The sequence below is a fragment of the Chelmon rostratus genome, chromosome 11 (assembly GCF_017976325.1).
Source record: "Chelmon rostratus isolate fCheRos1 chromosome 11, fCheRos1.pri, whole genome shotgun sequence".
Taxonomy (NCBI): domain Eukaryota; kingdom Metazoa; phylum Chordata; class Actinopteri; order Chaetodontiformes; family Chaetodontidae; genus Chelmon; species Chelmon rostratus.
In genome coordinates this window covers 12,686,565-12,701,725 of record NC_055668.1, presented here as the reverse complement: position 1 = coordinate 12,701,725, position 15,161 = coordinate 12,686,565, and the positions used below count along the sequence as shown (strand labels likewise).

At 42.8% G+C, this 15,161-nt stretch overlaps 1 protein-coding gene across 3 annotated transcripts in view; it reads left to right on the top strand.

Annotated features, from left to right (window-relative positions):
• Positions 1-777: 777 nt before the first annotated feature.
• wdfy4 (WDFY family member 4) overlaps positions 778-15,161 on the top strand; it is a 39,872-nt gene continuing 25,488 nt past the window's right edge. For all 3 annotated transcript variants that reach the window (XM_041947141.1, XM_041947142.1, XM_041947139.1), the window contains exons 1-25: positions 778-1,000; positions 2,134-2,391; positions 3,326-3,437; positions 4,223-4,350; positions 4,661-4,789; positions 4,917-5,106; positions 5,749-5,938; positions 6,427-6,587; positions 7,730-7,962; positions 8,059-8,198; positions 8,467-8,585; positions 8,844-8,945; positions 9,095-9,285; positions 10,270-11,009; positions 11,176-11,266; positions 11,348-11,562; positions 11,682-11,785; positions 11,948-12,176; positions 12,885-12,961; positions 13,049-13,267; positions 13,477-13,655; positions 13,758-13,989; positions 14,502-14,653; positions 14,728-14,839; positions 14,948-15,138. In XM_041947141.1, coding sequence (XP_041803075.1) covers positions 980-1,000; positions 2,134-2,391; positions 3,326-3,437; positions 4,223-4,350; positions 4,661-4,789; positions 4,917-5,106; positions 5,749-5,938; positions 6,427-6,587; positions 7,730-7,962; positions 8,059-8,198; positions 8,467-8,585; positions 8,844-8,945; positions 9,095-9,285; positions 10,270-11,009; positions 11,176-11,266; positions 11,348-11,562; positions 11,682-11,785; positions 11,948-12,176; positions 12,885-12,961; positions 13,049-13,267; positions 13,477-13,655; positions 13,758-13,989; positions 14,502-14,653; positions 14,728-14,839; positions 14,948-15,138 — 4,515 coding nt within the window. In that variant the 5' untranslated portion in view covers positions 778-979. The remainder of the gene's footprint in view (positions 1,001-2,133; positions 2,392-3,325; positions 3,438-4,222; positions 4,351-4,660; positions 4,790-4,916; positions 5,107-5,748; positions 5,939-6,426; positions 6,588-7,729; positions 7,963-8,058; positions 8,199-8,466; positions 8,586-8,843; positions 8,946-9,094; positions 9,286-10,269; positions 11,010-11,175; positions 11,267-11,347; positions 11,563-11,681; positions 11,786-11,947; positions 12,177-12,884; positions 12,962-13,048; positions 13,268-13,476; positions 13,656-13,757; positions 13,990-14,501; positions 14,654-14,727; positions 14,840-14,947; positions 15,139-15,161) is intronic.

The window sequence follows — 15,161 nt, the reverse complement described above, 5'->3', positions numbered from 1 at the left end:
TCATGCGCCATACTAGAAAACCACAGATAACATGATATTATGGCTGCGTCATTAATGTTAGTGGTTACACACCAGGGTTTTTCCTCTCAAAATGTCTTCAGCAAACAAAATGTATGTGTACATGATCGAGCAGGTTTTAAAGTTGTCTCTTTTTTTGGGGATAAGTGTCTTTCTCTATGTCTGGCTCCTTTCGTCATATTTACATGCGATTACGACCCATTAGATGGCGCTGTTTGGCTACATTATGTTCGCACTGCTTTTAATTTCTGTGTCACCAACACAAACACACCAGTTTCCCAATCTCAGTGCACTGACGCGCCACAAGCATTCAAACCACACTAACCTGCTTGTTATGACTAACGCCAAATACCTGTGCCAAATCTAAAACAAACAACATCTGTTAGGAAGTTTTCTGATGCTGTTAAACTTTTTAGACACAGGAAAATAGGCCTGTCTTTTCAGTTTGAGTTTCTGCAGACAAACACACAAAATGCAATTTGTTTTTAATTGTTTCACCTGTAAGTCAAAGCCTTCCATTTACCCACCCAAACCTGTAATCACAAGCTGTGTTTGTTGGCTCCCTTTGGTGAATCATGGGATCCTAACACTGTGTTTCATATCATGCCAGTCTCAATGACACATCTATTAAAAGCAATGGGACGCTTCTGTGAGCTGTAGTGGGAGGGCCCCATACAACCAGCTGAACAACAGCCTTTCACTTCTGCTTCTCTAAGGAAGTAAGGAGGCACATGACCTGGGCCAGCTGAGTTACGCTGCTTGTTCAAAGTTCAGTCTGCATGTTGCAGATTAGTAAGGGGCGGGCAGTTTTACAAAGGGGTCTGCACAGAAGGCGCTGGTCCTGTCTTAGCAGGTCTCTGCTTGTCTCTCCCCCTGACATGGAATCAGAGACAGGCCACTCATTCAGTTGGAATAACACAACACAGATGACAGCGTCCTCTTGGAGCTAGGAAATTCCCAGATGGCTCTCACGCAAGTGCAGGTAAGAATATGAGGTTTTAACTGTGTGTAGCATGAATGATTTTCCTTTTTAAGGCCATATTGAAGACGACAGAAGTGTCACTGTAACCATTTTTCACTTTGACATACTTGATCGTATGTGACATTGAAACTCTGCAAATGTATGTGTTGCTTTCGCATGTTACAAGTAAGGAGCGGCACAGAACATTCTCACATGAGAAAACATCAAAGTGTTATGAATTTCAGGAATGTGAGCCACCTTTTACTGTACTTACCACCATAACTGATTGTACTGGCTCTTACCAGTTTAGCAGCCTGGTCTCGACCAGTGGTCCTCATTGTTCATCATGAGTGTGTGTCTCTAAACAGGAAGTGCCCAAAATAAAATCACTGCAATGAGGAAACAATGCTCCAGTCAGGCCAGTAATAGTCAGTAATACATAACATGTCTGCTTGGCAGCTGGACTCCTCGTCCATGCTTGATGTGACAGAGGAGTGTAACATCTAATTAGCAGCCTCCTGTGTGAAAGACTTCTGTGGAGGAATAGTTTCACATGATCAATAAAATTGGCAATATTAGGGGCAACATTGAGAGGGGGAGGACAACCTGGGCTTTGAGGCTTTGATTTTGTCTGAAAAAGAGGCCCACATGTGTTCATCTATGTCATATATCAGCACATCAGATTTATTTCACTTGTAAGAGCCAGGACTGTTTATGTATTCCCAGACTGTTGCACATTTACTGTTGGTGACTGAATATTTCACTGGAGAAAAGTGAAAAAACACAACCACATGATCTAAGAAATCAGTGGTGGTGAGTTTGAAGCTTTAAATGCTTTTCACACTTACTGGCATTACATGCTTCCAATAAGTGAAAACTGGGTATCAGTCACACCATGTGGATCCCTCACAGAGGCTGATAACCACTTACTGAAAATGGCACATGACTGCCAGTGGCCTGCTCTTCTGTCTGGTGATTTCTCAGTGTGCTCAGGCGGGTAGGGGAAGAAGGTTTGGGATCAATTTAGCTGAGGAAGTGAGACGGACCAAGGAAGTATGATTAAAATATACTGCAGATATGATGTAAACTGATGGTAGCTAAAAAAAGAAAGATGGAACAGTCTGAGCATGTTGGCTCTGTTTTTTCCCCTCCAGGACCAGACTGCTAAAGGGGAAAGGATCAATAAAGAAACTGGAGAGCTGAGTGCTTCAGGGGAGTTATCTCTCTCTGTTGAGTTGAACGTGGACAAAGTGGAGGGCTCTTGTAAGAACCCTCAACTCCTTCAAGAGCTCAGAGAACAACTACAGGAGCTTGGATTTCCCACACGCTCAAGCCCGGACCACAGAACTGACCATGTTCCTTTAGAGCAGAGACAGGAGCATCTAGGCAAAGTCCTTCCTCTTTACATACAGGTATGGACTATTTCTTTTTCTATTCTGAATGAAGGCAAAGTTTTTCTGCTGCCAAACTCAAAACAAATAGAGACCATCAGCTGGGGAATCATTAATGGATCATGGCAGGATCATTTAAAGCGGATCCACAGCCCTAATTAATATCAAACCTTGAAAAGGTTCAAAAGATGCCTCAAGACACTGCGGTTTCCAAAACTGCTCCAGACCACTTGAATGAACAATTAAAACAACATGAGGCGGCAGTCAGATGTTTGGCCCTCAGCTGATCCCACCGCTGTCCTTGAACGAGTGTGCATGTTTTCTCTCAGAAAATCTATACAGTTCACCGAGCTGTCACATGAAATACAGTCGTGCCTCAGATCCATGGCATCAGGCCTTGTTTTGGAAATAAACCGTCCTAGGTTTCTTCATCACTGTGCCTGAATTGCGTCACAGTGATGAAGAAACCTCCTCGCTTTTTTTTTTTCTTTGTACCCTTGCACACATTCTGTGTAAATTCCATCACTGAGCTGTGTGTGTGTATAAAACCATTGATCGGGCTCACAGCTGCAGACGTAATCACTCTGCTGTGTGTGTGTATGGTTCTCTGTGTGTATAAGCCTCATGACCAGAGATTTAACCAGAATGTAGGGCCTCGCTTAAGAACAGCAAACTCAGTGAAATGCGATATCCTCTTACGGATCTGAAAAGAGCATATAGTACTCAATGGCTTCTGTTATTTTTAGTGTAGTGCATCAGACAAAGCAGTTGAGATCTAACTATAATATGATTGCATTGTTTTACTGCGTCTCACATAACCCTGCTCTCAAGTATGTCATACATGAGTACACACAGTCATTTTGTGCCATTTCACTCAGTATATTCATGCAGGCTTTACTGTGTTTTTTGCTCTCCAGTATCTTTGTATGATGGAGTCTCTCCTCTCTGATCCTAGGTCTGTGAGGATGGTGGCAGACTTGAAGGTTTGAACATAAAGGGGCTTGCAGCTCTCACTGCTGACACTGTCATTCATAACATCCACAACAGACTGACAGAAAGGCCTGCAGGTACTAACAACTGCTCATATCAGGAAATACAGTGCGTTTTTTCCCCAGGTAGAGGGACTTTCTACCTCTTCTGTCTGCTTCTGCTTTTTCAGATTGCTGTGTTTTTTTCCATTAGGTTTTTTTTCTCATATTGTAAATGTCAATCATGTCGAGTTATTGAAAATGCCAAAGCACATGTAATCTATTATTATGTTACTTGTCCTGTGCTTGAGGTTGGAATGCTTTTTCTGCCATCACATCGACCTACTGATGTTCTGTCAGTTTTCTCTTTCTCTATGTTTCCTGCATCTTACTCCCCGTCCCTCTGACGATGGTTTATGTGCATTTGTGTTTTTCTGGAGGAAGGAATTGAGAAGCTTTTTTGTTTTTCGAGAAGAAGACACTTCTTGGTTTTGTTTTGTCAGTTGAATAAAGCCTAACATGGTGCATGTACTAGCTTTGTAATACTTCTTAACTCTTTCACCTGACGGAAGTGTGACCTTTCTGTCTTGAGCCTCCGCTGCTCTTTTCAGTTGCACACCCATGTCACATTAAAATGATTTTCAGGAACTGTTTTGGAGCACAAAAACTGAAAATAGAAATGCGATGCAAATTTTCTGTGAAACATGTATGAAAACACTTATCCAGCCAAACCTTTTTTCATATATAGTGTGCATGTTACTTAATATTTGAACAGTGGTACACTTGAACATAGATGTGAAATATGATTTTAATTTTGACTTGTTCATGACCCCTTAGTCTTTGGAGTCATTGTTCAGCAAATGTTGACTTCTTTGTGTTTTCAGAGGGGGCTCGTAGTGAAGTGGTACGATTCTTTCAGAGGCAGGATACAAAGGAGACAAACTGTGAGCCGATAGACAATCAAGGATGGCTGTTGTTAAAGTCTCTGCTACTGCTGACAGCTGACAGCTCGGTGAGTGATAATTAGCTTTTAAAGTCAAGTGAAATTTCAAAGTCAGGCTTCTGTAGTTTCAGTTCATCAGTATGTGAATTGACATTGTTTTAACATTTGATTGGAGTCACTCGTTCATGGGCAAATTACCCTGATTTATGTGAAATCCTTGACTGGCAATGGACAACAATACGTCATATTCTCCACACGTATCTTCACAATGTATCAAGCTTCCCAAACCAGGATGATATGGGTTATTATAGTAGTGTTATTGTAAATACATTTTGGAAATGAAGAACTTTTGTGTGTGTGTGTGTGTGTGTGTGTGTAGGATATATTGTCCTGTCTAAACCCAGGGCTCCCCGCTGCTTTGGTGAGATGTCTGTACCTACTAGTGTGCCTTCCAGCTAAAAAGGAGGACATAGCTATAGAAGAGACCTTTCAGGAGCCACTAACGCAGGTCAGTTGAGGCAATAACCTTGTTGCCTCTTTCCTCCTCATCAAGAAAGCTCCAATCACCTATCCTCAGTGCTGCTTCTATTCTTGTTCATTGGATTTTGGTCTTACTCTAAACTTCTCTTTTCCAGGTTCTCCTTCAGCTCTGTAGGCAGCCGGTCAATGTGGAGAGACTGGTGGAAACTCAGGAACTGCAGTGTCTTATCATTGGCCTCACATCACTATGGGACCAGACCAGCGCCACCTGGAGGCATCAGGCCTTGTGTGTCCTCAAGGCAGTCTCTGCTGTAGCAACAAGCAACACTGTCCCAAGCTTGCTAGGTGATGTAATTCATAACTATTGGGATGAGTAAACATTTCTGTTTAGCTTATAGTCAGTTATTTGTTCTGCTTCCAAGGTATGATCGACTCTGTTCCACCAATTCCACTGAACACGTAATGAAATGTATTAAATAAATACTGAAATAGAACACAGAAAAAAGGCTGCACAGAAAGTGAATAATTAGATTTTAGCAGCAACGGTATTCATGCAGACAGATGTCTTTGTTCCATAGATGAGTTAATTATACAGAGACACAAGACCACACATCCTAGCAGAGAGACATACGTCATACGTAATCACGTAATATGTTTCACATGATGCCTCCATCAGCACAGTTAATTCACTCAAATGTTCTGGTGCACGCAAGTTAGTTTTGATTTGTTATGGAAATTGCCAGCATTTTCCACCATGATATTATGTTCACATGGCTCCATAGCTCTTTGCTATAAAATAATTCTGTAGCATTTTGCTATACCTGTGTGAAGACAGGCTAAGAGTGAAGGACATTATTCTATTATAAACTGTATCAGTGAAAAGCAGTCCTTAGAGAAGTGTTCTTGACTTTGATTGTGCAGACGCTGTTGCTCTGTATTGTACATCTTTTACTGCTTCACTGACCAAGACTGTCTTTTCCTCATTAGGCAAAAACTGTGTGCGTATCTGCACCCAGAACCTGTTGCACATCAGTGCTGATGTCTCAGGGCCGCTGCTAGCTGAGGTGGCTGTGGCTGTGTTTGGCTTTATTAGAGACACCTACGCCCTCAACCCAGCCCTCTTCATGGAGTTTGACACCAATGACGGTTACAAGGTCCTTGAGAACATCCTGAAACGGTGAGATAAAAGTACATGAACAGAAAAAGAGTGAAATGACTATGACACTTCAGGATTTAGAAGCAAGTGAGACTCATTTAGCGGGCATTTGTGTTGACAGAAATGAAAGGGCATCAAAATAATTTGATTTCTGTCTTTTTTAAGGCAAGAATGAATAGGCATTCTTAGAAATGAATTGGAATTTCATGGTTTAAATATACAGCCCCTTCAAAGGGTGCAATTATTCATATAAATGTAATTTGCCTGCTCTTAGAGTCAGTACAGAGAAATCTTTTTTTTGGTTCTTATTTAATTGTTTCTCTGTTTCTCTCAATATAACAGAAATTTTCCAACAATAAATAAATAATACAAATTTAAAACACATTTAAATGTGTTTAAACGACCTGATACCGTTCACTAGAAGGATTATTGGAGTGGCTGAGAGGGGTCCTGCTTGATCAGAGATTTGACTTTACCTCTTTTGTCTCTTTTCATTAAACCATCGTAAGCTGTGAGGAAGGTGTTTCTGTGGATCAGTTCCAGCCTGTGGAGGAGTTGCTGGCCCTCATCGCGTCTTTCACCCTGCTTGGAAAAGCTGAGCTGAAAGTGGCTCTTTGTGTCACTAACCCCCAGCCTCCAGCCTTTAAGTTCGACCCGCCACTCACCAAAGGTAGGTCAAGTCTCCATCACTGGTTCCTCGTTGGTATTCTCTGGCCACCCACTGCCTAATTATCTCCAATATCTAATTAACTCCGAACCGTCCCTTCCGAATTCAAACTCCAAATCATCTAATTATCATCACATGCATAGCTCAGCAAAGATAAGCTTAGATAGGGGAGTGGGCCCACCCAAATGACCACACAGTTCATCCCTCCTTTGCACTTTTGCCCTCATATAACCCATCGAAACTGCACCGCTTCCTTTCCTTGATTTCCCACACACCCTGACTCCCCATTTCCCCAACACTACCCCGCTGCAGTGCACAACACCCCTCAGGTTAACAGGAAGCTGAGGTGATTATGTCTGGAATGATGAAGTGGAGGCTTCCCCTCTAACTCTGTTAGGATGCCCCACATCCATTCACCACTGGCCTACAGCAACCAGCCATCTATCATAGATGCACACACACCTCCATCCAACACTCATAAATAGAGTGTCCATAATAAACACACGCACACCCATCCAGACATACACACAGACACACACACTCAGCACCCATCCATCACATCAAGGAGTATATCTCTTTCCAGCAGAGGGACCAGGGACTGTTCTGCGTGATCTTATTTGGTTCTGATGCAATTTTGACTAAGTGTGAAAATGAATCCTATTACTAACCAGGTATATATTTATTCACAACAAACAAAGTGTGTTTTAGCTCCCAAAACTAAGACGTCCTCTAAATATTTTGACAATGCAGCACACAAACTCTATCAAGGCAGATTATGCTACTTTTCTTTTGCCTTCATGTATGTTATGTTGTTTGTTTTCACTCTATCTATGTATGTGTAATTCAATTGGCTCGTGGAATTCAGCTTGTGCTCTGTGTTAAAGGTTGTTTGTACTTTATTGGTTTTCCTTTTTCTAAGAAATTGACTGTCTGACCTTGTGCAAAATCTGATAGATCGAGTTTTAAATTCAAAACATCTTTTAGCTAAATTGACAGGAATACAATACAAAATGTGAAAATAAACAAACAGGCAGACCATGTTTTATTCAATATGACCTGGTTTTAAAGGGCTAACACCTCCTTTGGCAACTTAAGTGTAGTGACACTTTTTGACTGTCCATCTCCTAATGTACCTTTGTCCTCAGGTTCAGCAGTAAAGAACCTGCCCGCCTTCCACCTGCTGCAGGCCGCGCTGCTGCGCTCTAAAGATTCTCTGCTGTGTTGCCAGCTTCTTCGAACCCTGCAGACAATATGGGAGAGAGACCCAGCCAATTTCTTCCTCTTGGAGTGGACTGTTCAGTCCATGGCCCAGCTGGCTGCCTGTGTGTGGCATAAACCAGCGTCCGTCCAAAAACTATTCTTTTCACTGCTGGAGATGGTATGATTTCTAACATTGAGAGCAAAGTCCCTGTGCATACTTTCTCTTTGATACAACAGGCAAAGGAGGTGTGATTAAATGCTGGGTTTCCTACAGGTGGTATTTAAGATGAACTACATCCCCCATGAGACCTTGCGGGCACTGCTGGGTGTGCTGAAGCAGAACTGGGCTGGGACACTGGCTGGAGGAGTGGCAGGAGTAGAGTTTGGGGTGGTGGCTCTCAAGAGTTTTCACAGGTGAGCAGGACTACTTGGTCACATATTATTCAGAATTGTTCAGGATACTCCATCTTAAAGTATTTTATCTTTCTCCCCTGAAATGCAACAGTTTGATTAGTCTGATCCTTAACTCAGATATACACAGGATAAGCTGCCAATTTTAGGTATGAATTCAGTGTATTTTGTTATAAATGAATGGTCTATGCCACAGGTGGCAGCTGCTGGCAAAGAGGTGCTATGTTTCCGTGATGTGGGCTGAATAAGATCGATCTCCTCTTCTCTGTAGGATGACAGTCCACAGTGGTATGCTAGCTGAGGTGCTGAGTGACTGGGGTCTGCTGGACCTGCTGCTCAAGGAACTTCGTAGGAGAGCTAAGATCCTCAGGAAGGCTGGAGTTCAAATAGGTATGAACCAACATATTTCTTTCCTCAACATCTGATGTAACAGTGATTGAACAGCTACTAAGAATAAAGAGAGATTGTTTGACATAACAATACGTCATTACTGTGAATGTGGGGACTGAGCAGCACAGCCAGTTATGATTTAGTACTTTTACTTCCAAAGTGATTTCTTTTTGAAATCCAATTGTAGACCTCGTCAGTCAAATATGAACATGTGAAACTCATCTTGTGTGTTTACGCTGAAGTTCTTGTTCTCTTCAGATCCCCAGCAGCTGCCAGGTATGGAGGAAAGCGAGAGACTGCTCACTACCTGTATGCTTCGAGTTGTGTCAACTCTTACTTTGCGTTCGATCAAAAACACAGGTATACACATTCATTTCTTTCCAAGTCCAATATTTTTACTGTTACATTCCTTACAATTTCACTCTCTGCAGTCATTTTGTGTATGCCTTTTATTTATGTCAGGGCTGGAAGCTGCTGTTGTTCACTTAATTTTTGCATGTGTATTCCAGTTTCAGTGCGAGACCTTGGTATGGTTCCCTACATAAAGATCTTCTTGGATGAGGATCAGCATCGAGGTCCCACTCTGAGCATTTTGGAGCAGCTTGCTGAGATTAACCCCGAGGAGTTCATGAGCACAGCCATCGGAGCCCTCTGCTCATCTACACAGCAGGAACTTGGTTTGAAGCGGGACCTTTTGCAGGTACTCGCATATTACATGCACCCATAGTCACAGACAACAGCACACACATATCAGAAACACTCAGATATGCAGTGATCTCAACTGAACTGTAAATGTAGTCTCCACTCTACATCAAATCATAACAAATTGTAATGCTCTTGAAACATTATAAACTAGTGAATTTATTTTCTTAGCATGTGGGACCCTGATTACATTAGAGACAAATGCAGATTGATTTGCTAAAACAGGTTTAGTTGTTAACTCTGGACCGATTTGATTAGGCAAGCAGCCTTGTGCTGTGGCACGCTGAAGATTACCACCTCTATCAGATCAGTGAATGGGACAGAGATCTGATTAAGCTTAACTAAGTTACACACCCACTGTATGTGTCCGTTTTTATAGATGGCAGCGAGAAGAGCACTTACTTGCAGATATTGTGGGTATTCAGTGTGTGCGTGCGTGAACGCTTGTGCTTGTTTGTCCATGCATGCAGGAGCGTGTGTGTGTGTGTGTGTGTGTGTGTGTGTGTGTGTGTGTGTGTGTGTGTGTGTGTGTGTGCGCATGTGCGTGCGTGTGCGTGTGTGTGTGTGGGTGTGTTCTTTGTGCTAACATGGTTTGCAGGTGGCAATCAGATTGGGTGCGACCTAGGTTGGCAAGTGTTAAGAGCCATTGTGATTACTCCAGTTTCAGTTAATCACATTTCCCTCTGCGTTCTGCCTCACACATTACCTACCTGATGGATTAGGTCTCCAAATTGAATAAAGCTAATGTGATTTTGTTCACCTCCAAAAACTAGTTACCAGAAATGATTTATGATATATCTATACGTTTCATCTATTTTTCATGACACTTTTTTAATTGATTAGGGAGATGCTTTTAAAAGCTGAGGCTTTGGCCAGAGGGTGTCTATCAAAATGTGTTCGCTCTAAAATGGGTGTTATGTTTGGTGATTCCACATGCTCACTGTCCAAATGGTCTCTCTGACTCTTTTCATCTGCTTTTCAGTCTGTGCTGAAGGTGCTGGATAGCCCCAACAGCTGGGACGCCTTCAGAAGAGCTGGAGGCTTCACCGGACTGCTGTCTCTGGTGATAGACATGGAAGGGGCTCTGTCTGACCCTCCCCAGGAGGAGGTGTGGAAGTCCTTGGGGCATCAACCGCTGCTGGACCTCCTCCTCCTCACTCTCCACATTCTGGCCTTGGCTGTGCATCTTCACACAGTAAATGCACACCATTTTGAGACTGGTGGATTTTATGAAAGGCTTGGTGAGGCTCTTCTTCACCTGGGCTGCTTCCACTACCCTGAAGGCCCTGAGAAAGAGATGTTTGATGGAGAAGAGGTCTCCTGTACCAAGACTGCAGAGGACAAGCAGTCCGGAAAGGCAGGAAAGAGCTTCCACCAGTTTGTAGAATTAGCAGAGGCCTGTGAAACACCCTCCACTCCCTCAACCACACCACAGCCCAATCTGCCTGTCACACTTCGGACATGTATAAGGCTGCTGTTCTATCTTGACCAGTTCGCCACAGGGACGTACTCTCCTCTGGAGTTAAACTTGGGACGAGAGCCTGTGGATGGGTGTGATGAAGTTAATGAGAAACAAAATGGACCAGCAGGCCATGAAGGAGTGTATTCGGGGTCGTCCCCTGTCCACTTGGAGTCGGGCCTTCAGTCCCTAGAAGACACACAGGGAAGATCCAGAAACACAGCACCCAGCATTTCTACTGTCTGCACAGAGTCTCAGTACAGGTGGATATTTATAACTGTTTGGAGGCAGTGGAAGACTCAGCCATATTCTTATGAGATGAATTTCCTCTACAGTCGTATCTAAATTGTAGTAATGAACGGGCTGTCTATGTGATCTCATAAGTATCAACCTGCATTTCCTTTGTGTTTTTTGCATGGCTTACGGTAGGTTCACCTGCAATCATACTATTCTTCATCCAGGAGCGATCCGAGTTATTATGACTCTTCTTCCGTCAGTATTTACTCCAGAGGACCCACAGGTACCTTTCTAGACTGGAACATGTTACACCCCGTAATGTTGCTTACTATGTGCGAGACAAATTTCTTCCCCTCTTTGCCAGCTCTCGATGGAGGTCCAGTTCTCACTGGCTAACCACATCCAGGCCATGGTCAAATCTGAGCGAAATCGCCAGGTAATGTGTGAGGGGGGCCTGGTCTCCACACTCCTGGCCAACTATCAATGCATGTTGCTGACTCCAAACCACCCGTTACATCTACCTGTGACACGGATCTTGGAAAAGCTCTCCTCCCAGGCCATCACACATGCAGACTTCAGGTAAAACATACTCAGTCTCTGAGGTTCAGATGCATGCATTTCTTTATTGAGAAAGCAGCTTTTGCCTTTTTTGTACTACTATATTAAGTGTCTAACATCTGTTACTTTTTCCTCTTCAGAAAGTTCTTGTGTTTAGGGGACCCTCTCATGTGCTTGGCAGACAAAACAGCCGTACAATTGCAACCTGAATGTCAGCCACTGGTCAAAGCTTCCGTTTCAAATGGTGCATACTTGTTTTGTTATAATAACTTAATCTTTCTGTTCTGCCTCCTGTTTACTGATGTGTGTTAGATTCAATCTTCCTGAGTTTTAATTTGGTCTTTCAAGCACAGGCAAAGCAGGTCACACATTGGATTTTGGTTGTGTCCTGTGTTTTCTAAAACAGGTCACAGTACAGAGGCAGATGCCTCATCTGGATCTCCAGTGAAGACACTGAAACGGACCTTCAGCTTGTTGCAGTCCGCAACTCACAGTGAATCCTCTGTTGGTTCTGCAGTCCCGCCCCACCAGATCATCAGTCTGGTGTCTATGACATCACCTCGCACCTTCAGACCACACCGAGTCTCCTCCTCACCTGCCTTTGTAGAGTTTGACATGAGTGAGAGTGGATATGGGTAAGTCCTTATTTTAATGGTTTTCTGTGCAGTATCAAATCAAGATGACGTAATTGAACTTATTGTGAAACATCTGTAGGAATGTGTTTTGTAAAACCTGACTTGCAAAGGTCCCATCCGGCACTTGAAATGTAGCTACTGCCATCTCGCCGTTCTGCACTTGTACATTACTGTAAAATAATGTTTGGCTGAGACATTAACACACATGCACCTGCAGTGACTGAAATCAGACAACAACACTTTAAATGAGTAATCCAGAACAACAAAGATGATTATATTGTTGAATTTACATTAAAATGATGTAAATGTACATTATGGTTAATTGCCACATGACAGCGACCAGGAGTTTATCCATCCTAGTTTGTTCCCCAGCCATTATTTTGGGGCTGGTCTTTATCTGTTCGTGTTTGTGTCATTTGAAACCCAGCTTTTATTTGTCTACAGGCTGTTATTTAAGGAAATACAGTAATATTTAAAAAGATGATTGTAGAGATGATGAAGTGTAATGAAGGCCAGAATTTAATATAGGATGTGTCACAACATGGCATTACCATCTCTGCTTGATAAAACATTGTACCTGCGCAATACATAGAATAATCATATAAGATGAATTGCCTCAAATTTCCCTCAGTGAGGTGTGGCTTGTGAGGAAGTCACTTTGTAGTGAATGTAAGAACATTGTTCAGTCACTAATTTGTTGCTTTGCAGCTGCCTTTTCCTGCCCTCTTTGGCTACAGTGAAAGGAGTGACTGCTGATTCAATCTCAACAGGTGGAATTGGAGGAGGTACGTGATGAGTCTAAAAGTTTAATACTCACACATTTGTAAATAAATCTGAATAATATGTCTAATCATCTCCCTCTCATGTTTTAGACTGCCGTGGCTTCCCCCCTGCAGCTGGTCTCTCATTTTCCTGCTGGTTCCAGATCAACAGGTTCAGTTCGGCCTGTGATTCCCACCCAATCCGTCTACTGTCAGTGGTTCGCCACATGTCCCGGACTGAACAACAGTACATCTGTCTATCTATCTCCTTCTCGGCCTATGACGGCTGTCTGGTCATCTCCACAGAGGAGGAAGCATTCACATATCTGGGTAGGAAGAGCAATAAAGGTCTGGTCAATACTTTGGTGAACTTTCCATAACACTGATTGATTTACAAGAAATTTGAAGAATTTGTTTAACTTTGTAGCTTTCACAAATGTCAGCTATTCCTTATCTGTTTTTTTTTAAATGGGATTGTATATTATGAGTTTTATGCTGCAGAGAGTGACTGAATGTCTTACTCCATGTGTGTGGGATAGATATGATGGAACCAGAAGTTTGCACTCCCACTTCTTTGCCTACATCACTGAGGTTTCGCTGCTCCAGCATGCTGGTCCCAGGTCAGTGGCACCATCTGGCTGTGGTCATGGCAAAAGACGTGAAGAAATGCTGTCTGGTCTCAGCCTACTTCAACGGCAAGGCAGTGGGGACAGGAAAGGTATGACAAGAGGAGAATGACTGAGGGGCTGATTTGTCCTGATTCTAGGTCTAATGTGGCATTTATGTGTTCATGCATCACAGCCTCTGCATTTTCTGTCAGATGAGGTATATACAGCCATTCCCTGGTCAGTATGTCTCCATGGACCCCACAGCTGTGATTGATGTGTACGGACTGATAGGGACACCAGCTCTCTGGAAGGAGCATGCTGCTCTAGTGTGGCGAGTGGGTCCTGCTTACCTGTTTGAGGAGGCTTTGAGCCCTGAGGCCGTGGGTGTCATATACACACAAGGAACCGCCTACGTGGGCAACTTCTTGGCTTTGCACAACACAGGTGAGTCACAAGATCTTGTGCAAGACAGTAGGTCTTTTGTTTACTTCCCCTAAGTCGTCCTGGATAAGAGCAGAGACCACATTTTGCTGTGGGCTATAAGGAAATTTTGATCTTAGAATAAGATGATGTTGTTTCTAGATATGTTAGGAATGTAGTTTTGATTAACCAATCTTTTAATTTTTTGGGTTAATTATGTCTTCCCACCCAGGCCATGGTATCCTGGAAATTATGTTGTCATGGTGCTCATTCTATGCATACATGATTTTCTCTGCTGAACAGATGATGTTTGATATAGGAGTCCTTTATATACTGAGACAGAACTATAACTATTGAATACATGAAAGTGTTACAATTTATGTGTTATGTGAGGACAAATATGTTGACATTGAAATATTTTCTTATTAGTCCAATAATTACACAGCATTTTTTTCTTTATAGTGATATACATGGTGACACGTTACATTTGACTTTTGTAACTTTACCTCACTGTGTTCCCCTCTGTTTGTGTCCAGGCAATGATCCAGATGCTGAGTCTCTCTCTCGCAGGCTGGTTCCTGAAGAGAGGATCTCATTTGGCATCAACCCAGCAATTTCTAAAATAACAACTGTTGTGCAGATCAGAGAGGATTACAATGAGGTGGACTGCAGGCTGATTGCTAAAGAGGTAAAGTGAGTCCATGCTGAACCTATGTGTTTGTTGTTTTGATACAGAGGAGCAATCATTGTTTGTAATTACAGATGGGGATAACATCTCGGGATCACTCCACACCTGTGCTCCTAGCTCGAAACATCAGCCAGCACCTGAGTGGTACAGCTCGCACCATAGGAGCAGCCCTAGTTGGACATTTTGGTAAATAAAGTATTGTTATAAAATACAATTATTTATATTTAAAAAATAAAGTTTATTTAAAGTTGACTTGCAGGAACATTTGGTAACCGCATTGCCTCTTTGTTCTAGGTGTGCGTACCTTCACCCCCAGAAGTGCATCCAGTGGTTTCCTGTATGTCGGTGGGCCTGCAGTTGTTCTCAGTCTAGTTGCAATGGCACCAGATGATAGCTCTCTGTATGCGGCTGTTAAAGTTCTAATTTCTGTGTTGGAGACCAACGCTGCCATGCAGCAGGAAATGAACCGCATCGGTGGATACAAGGTCTGTCAAATCTTGTAAAATTA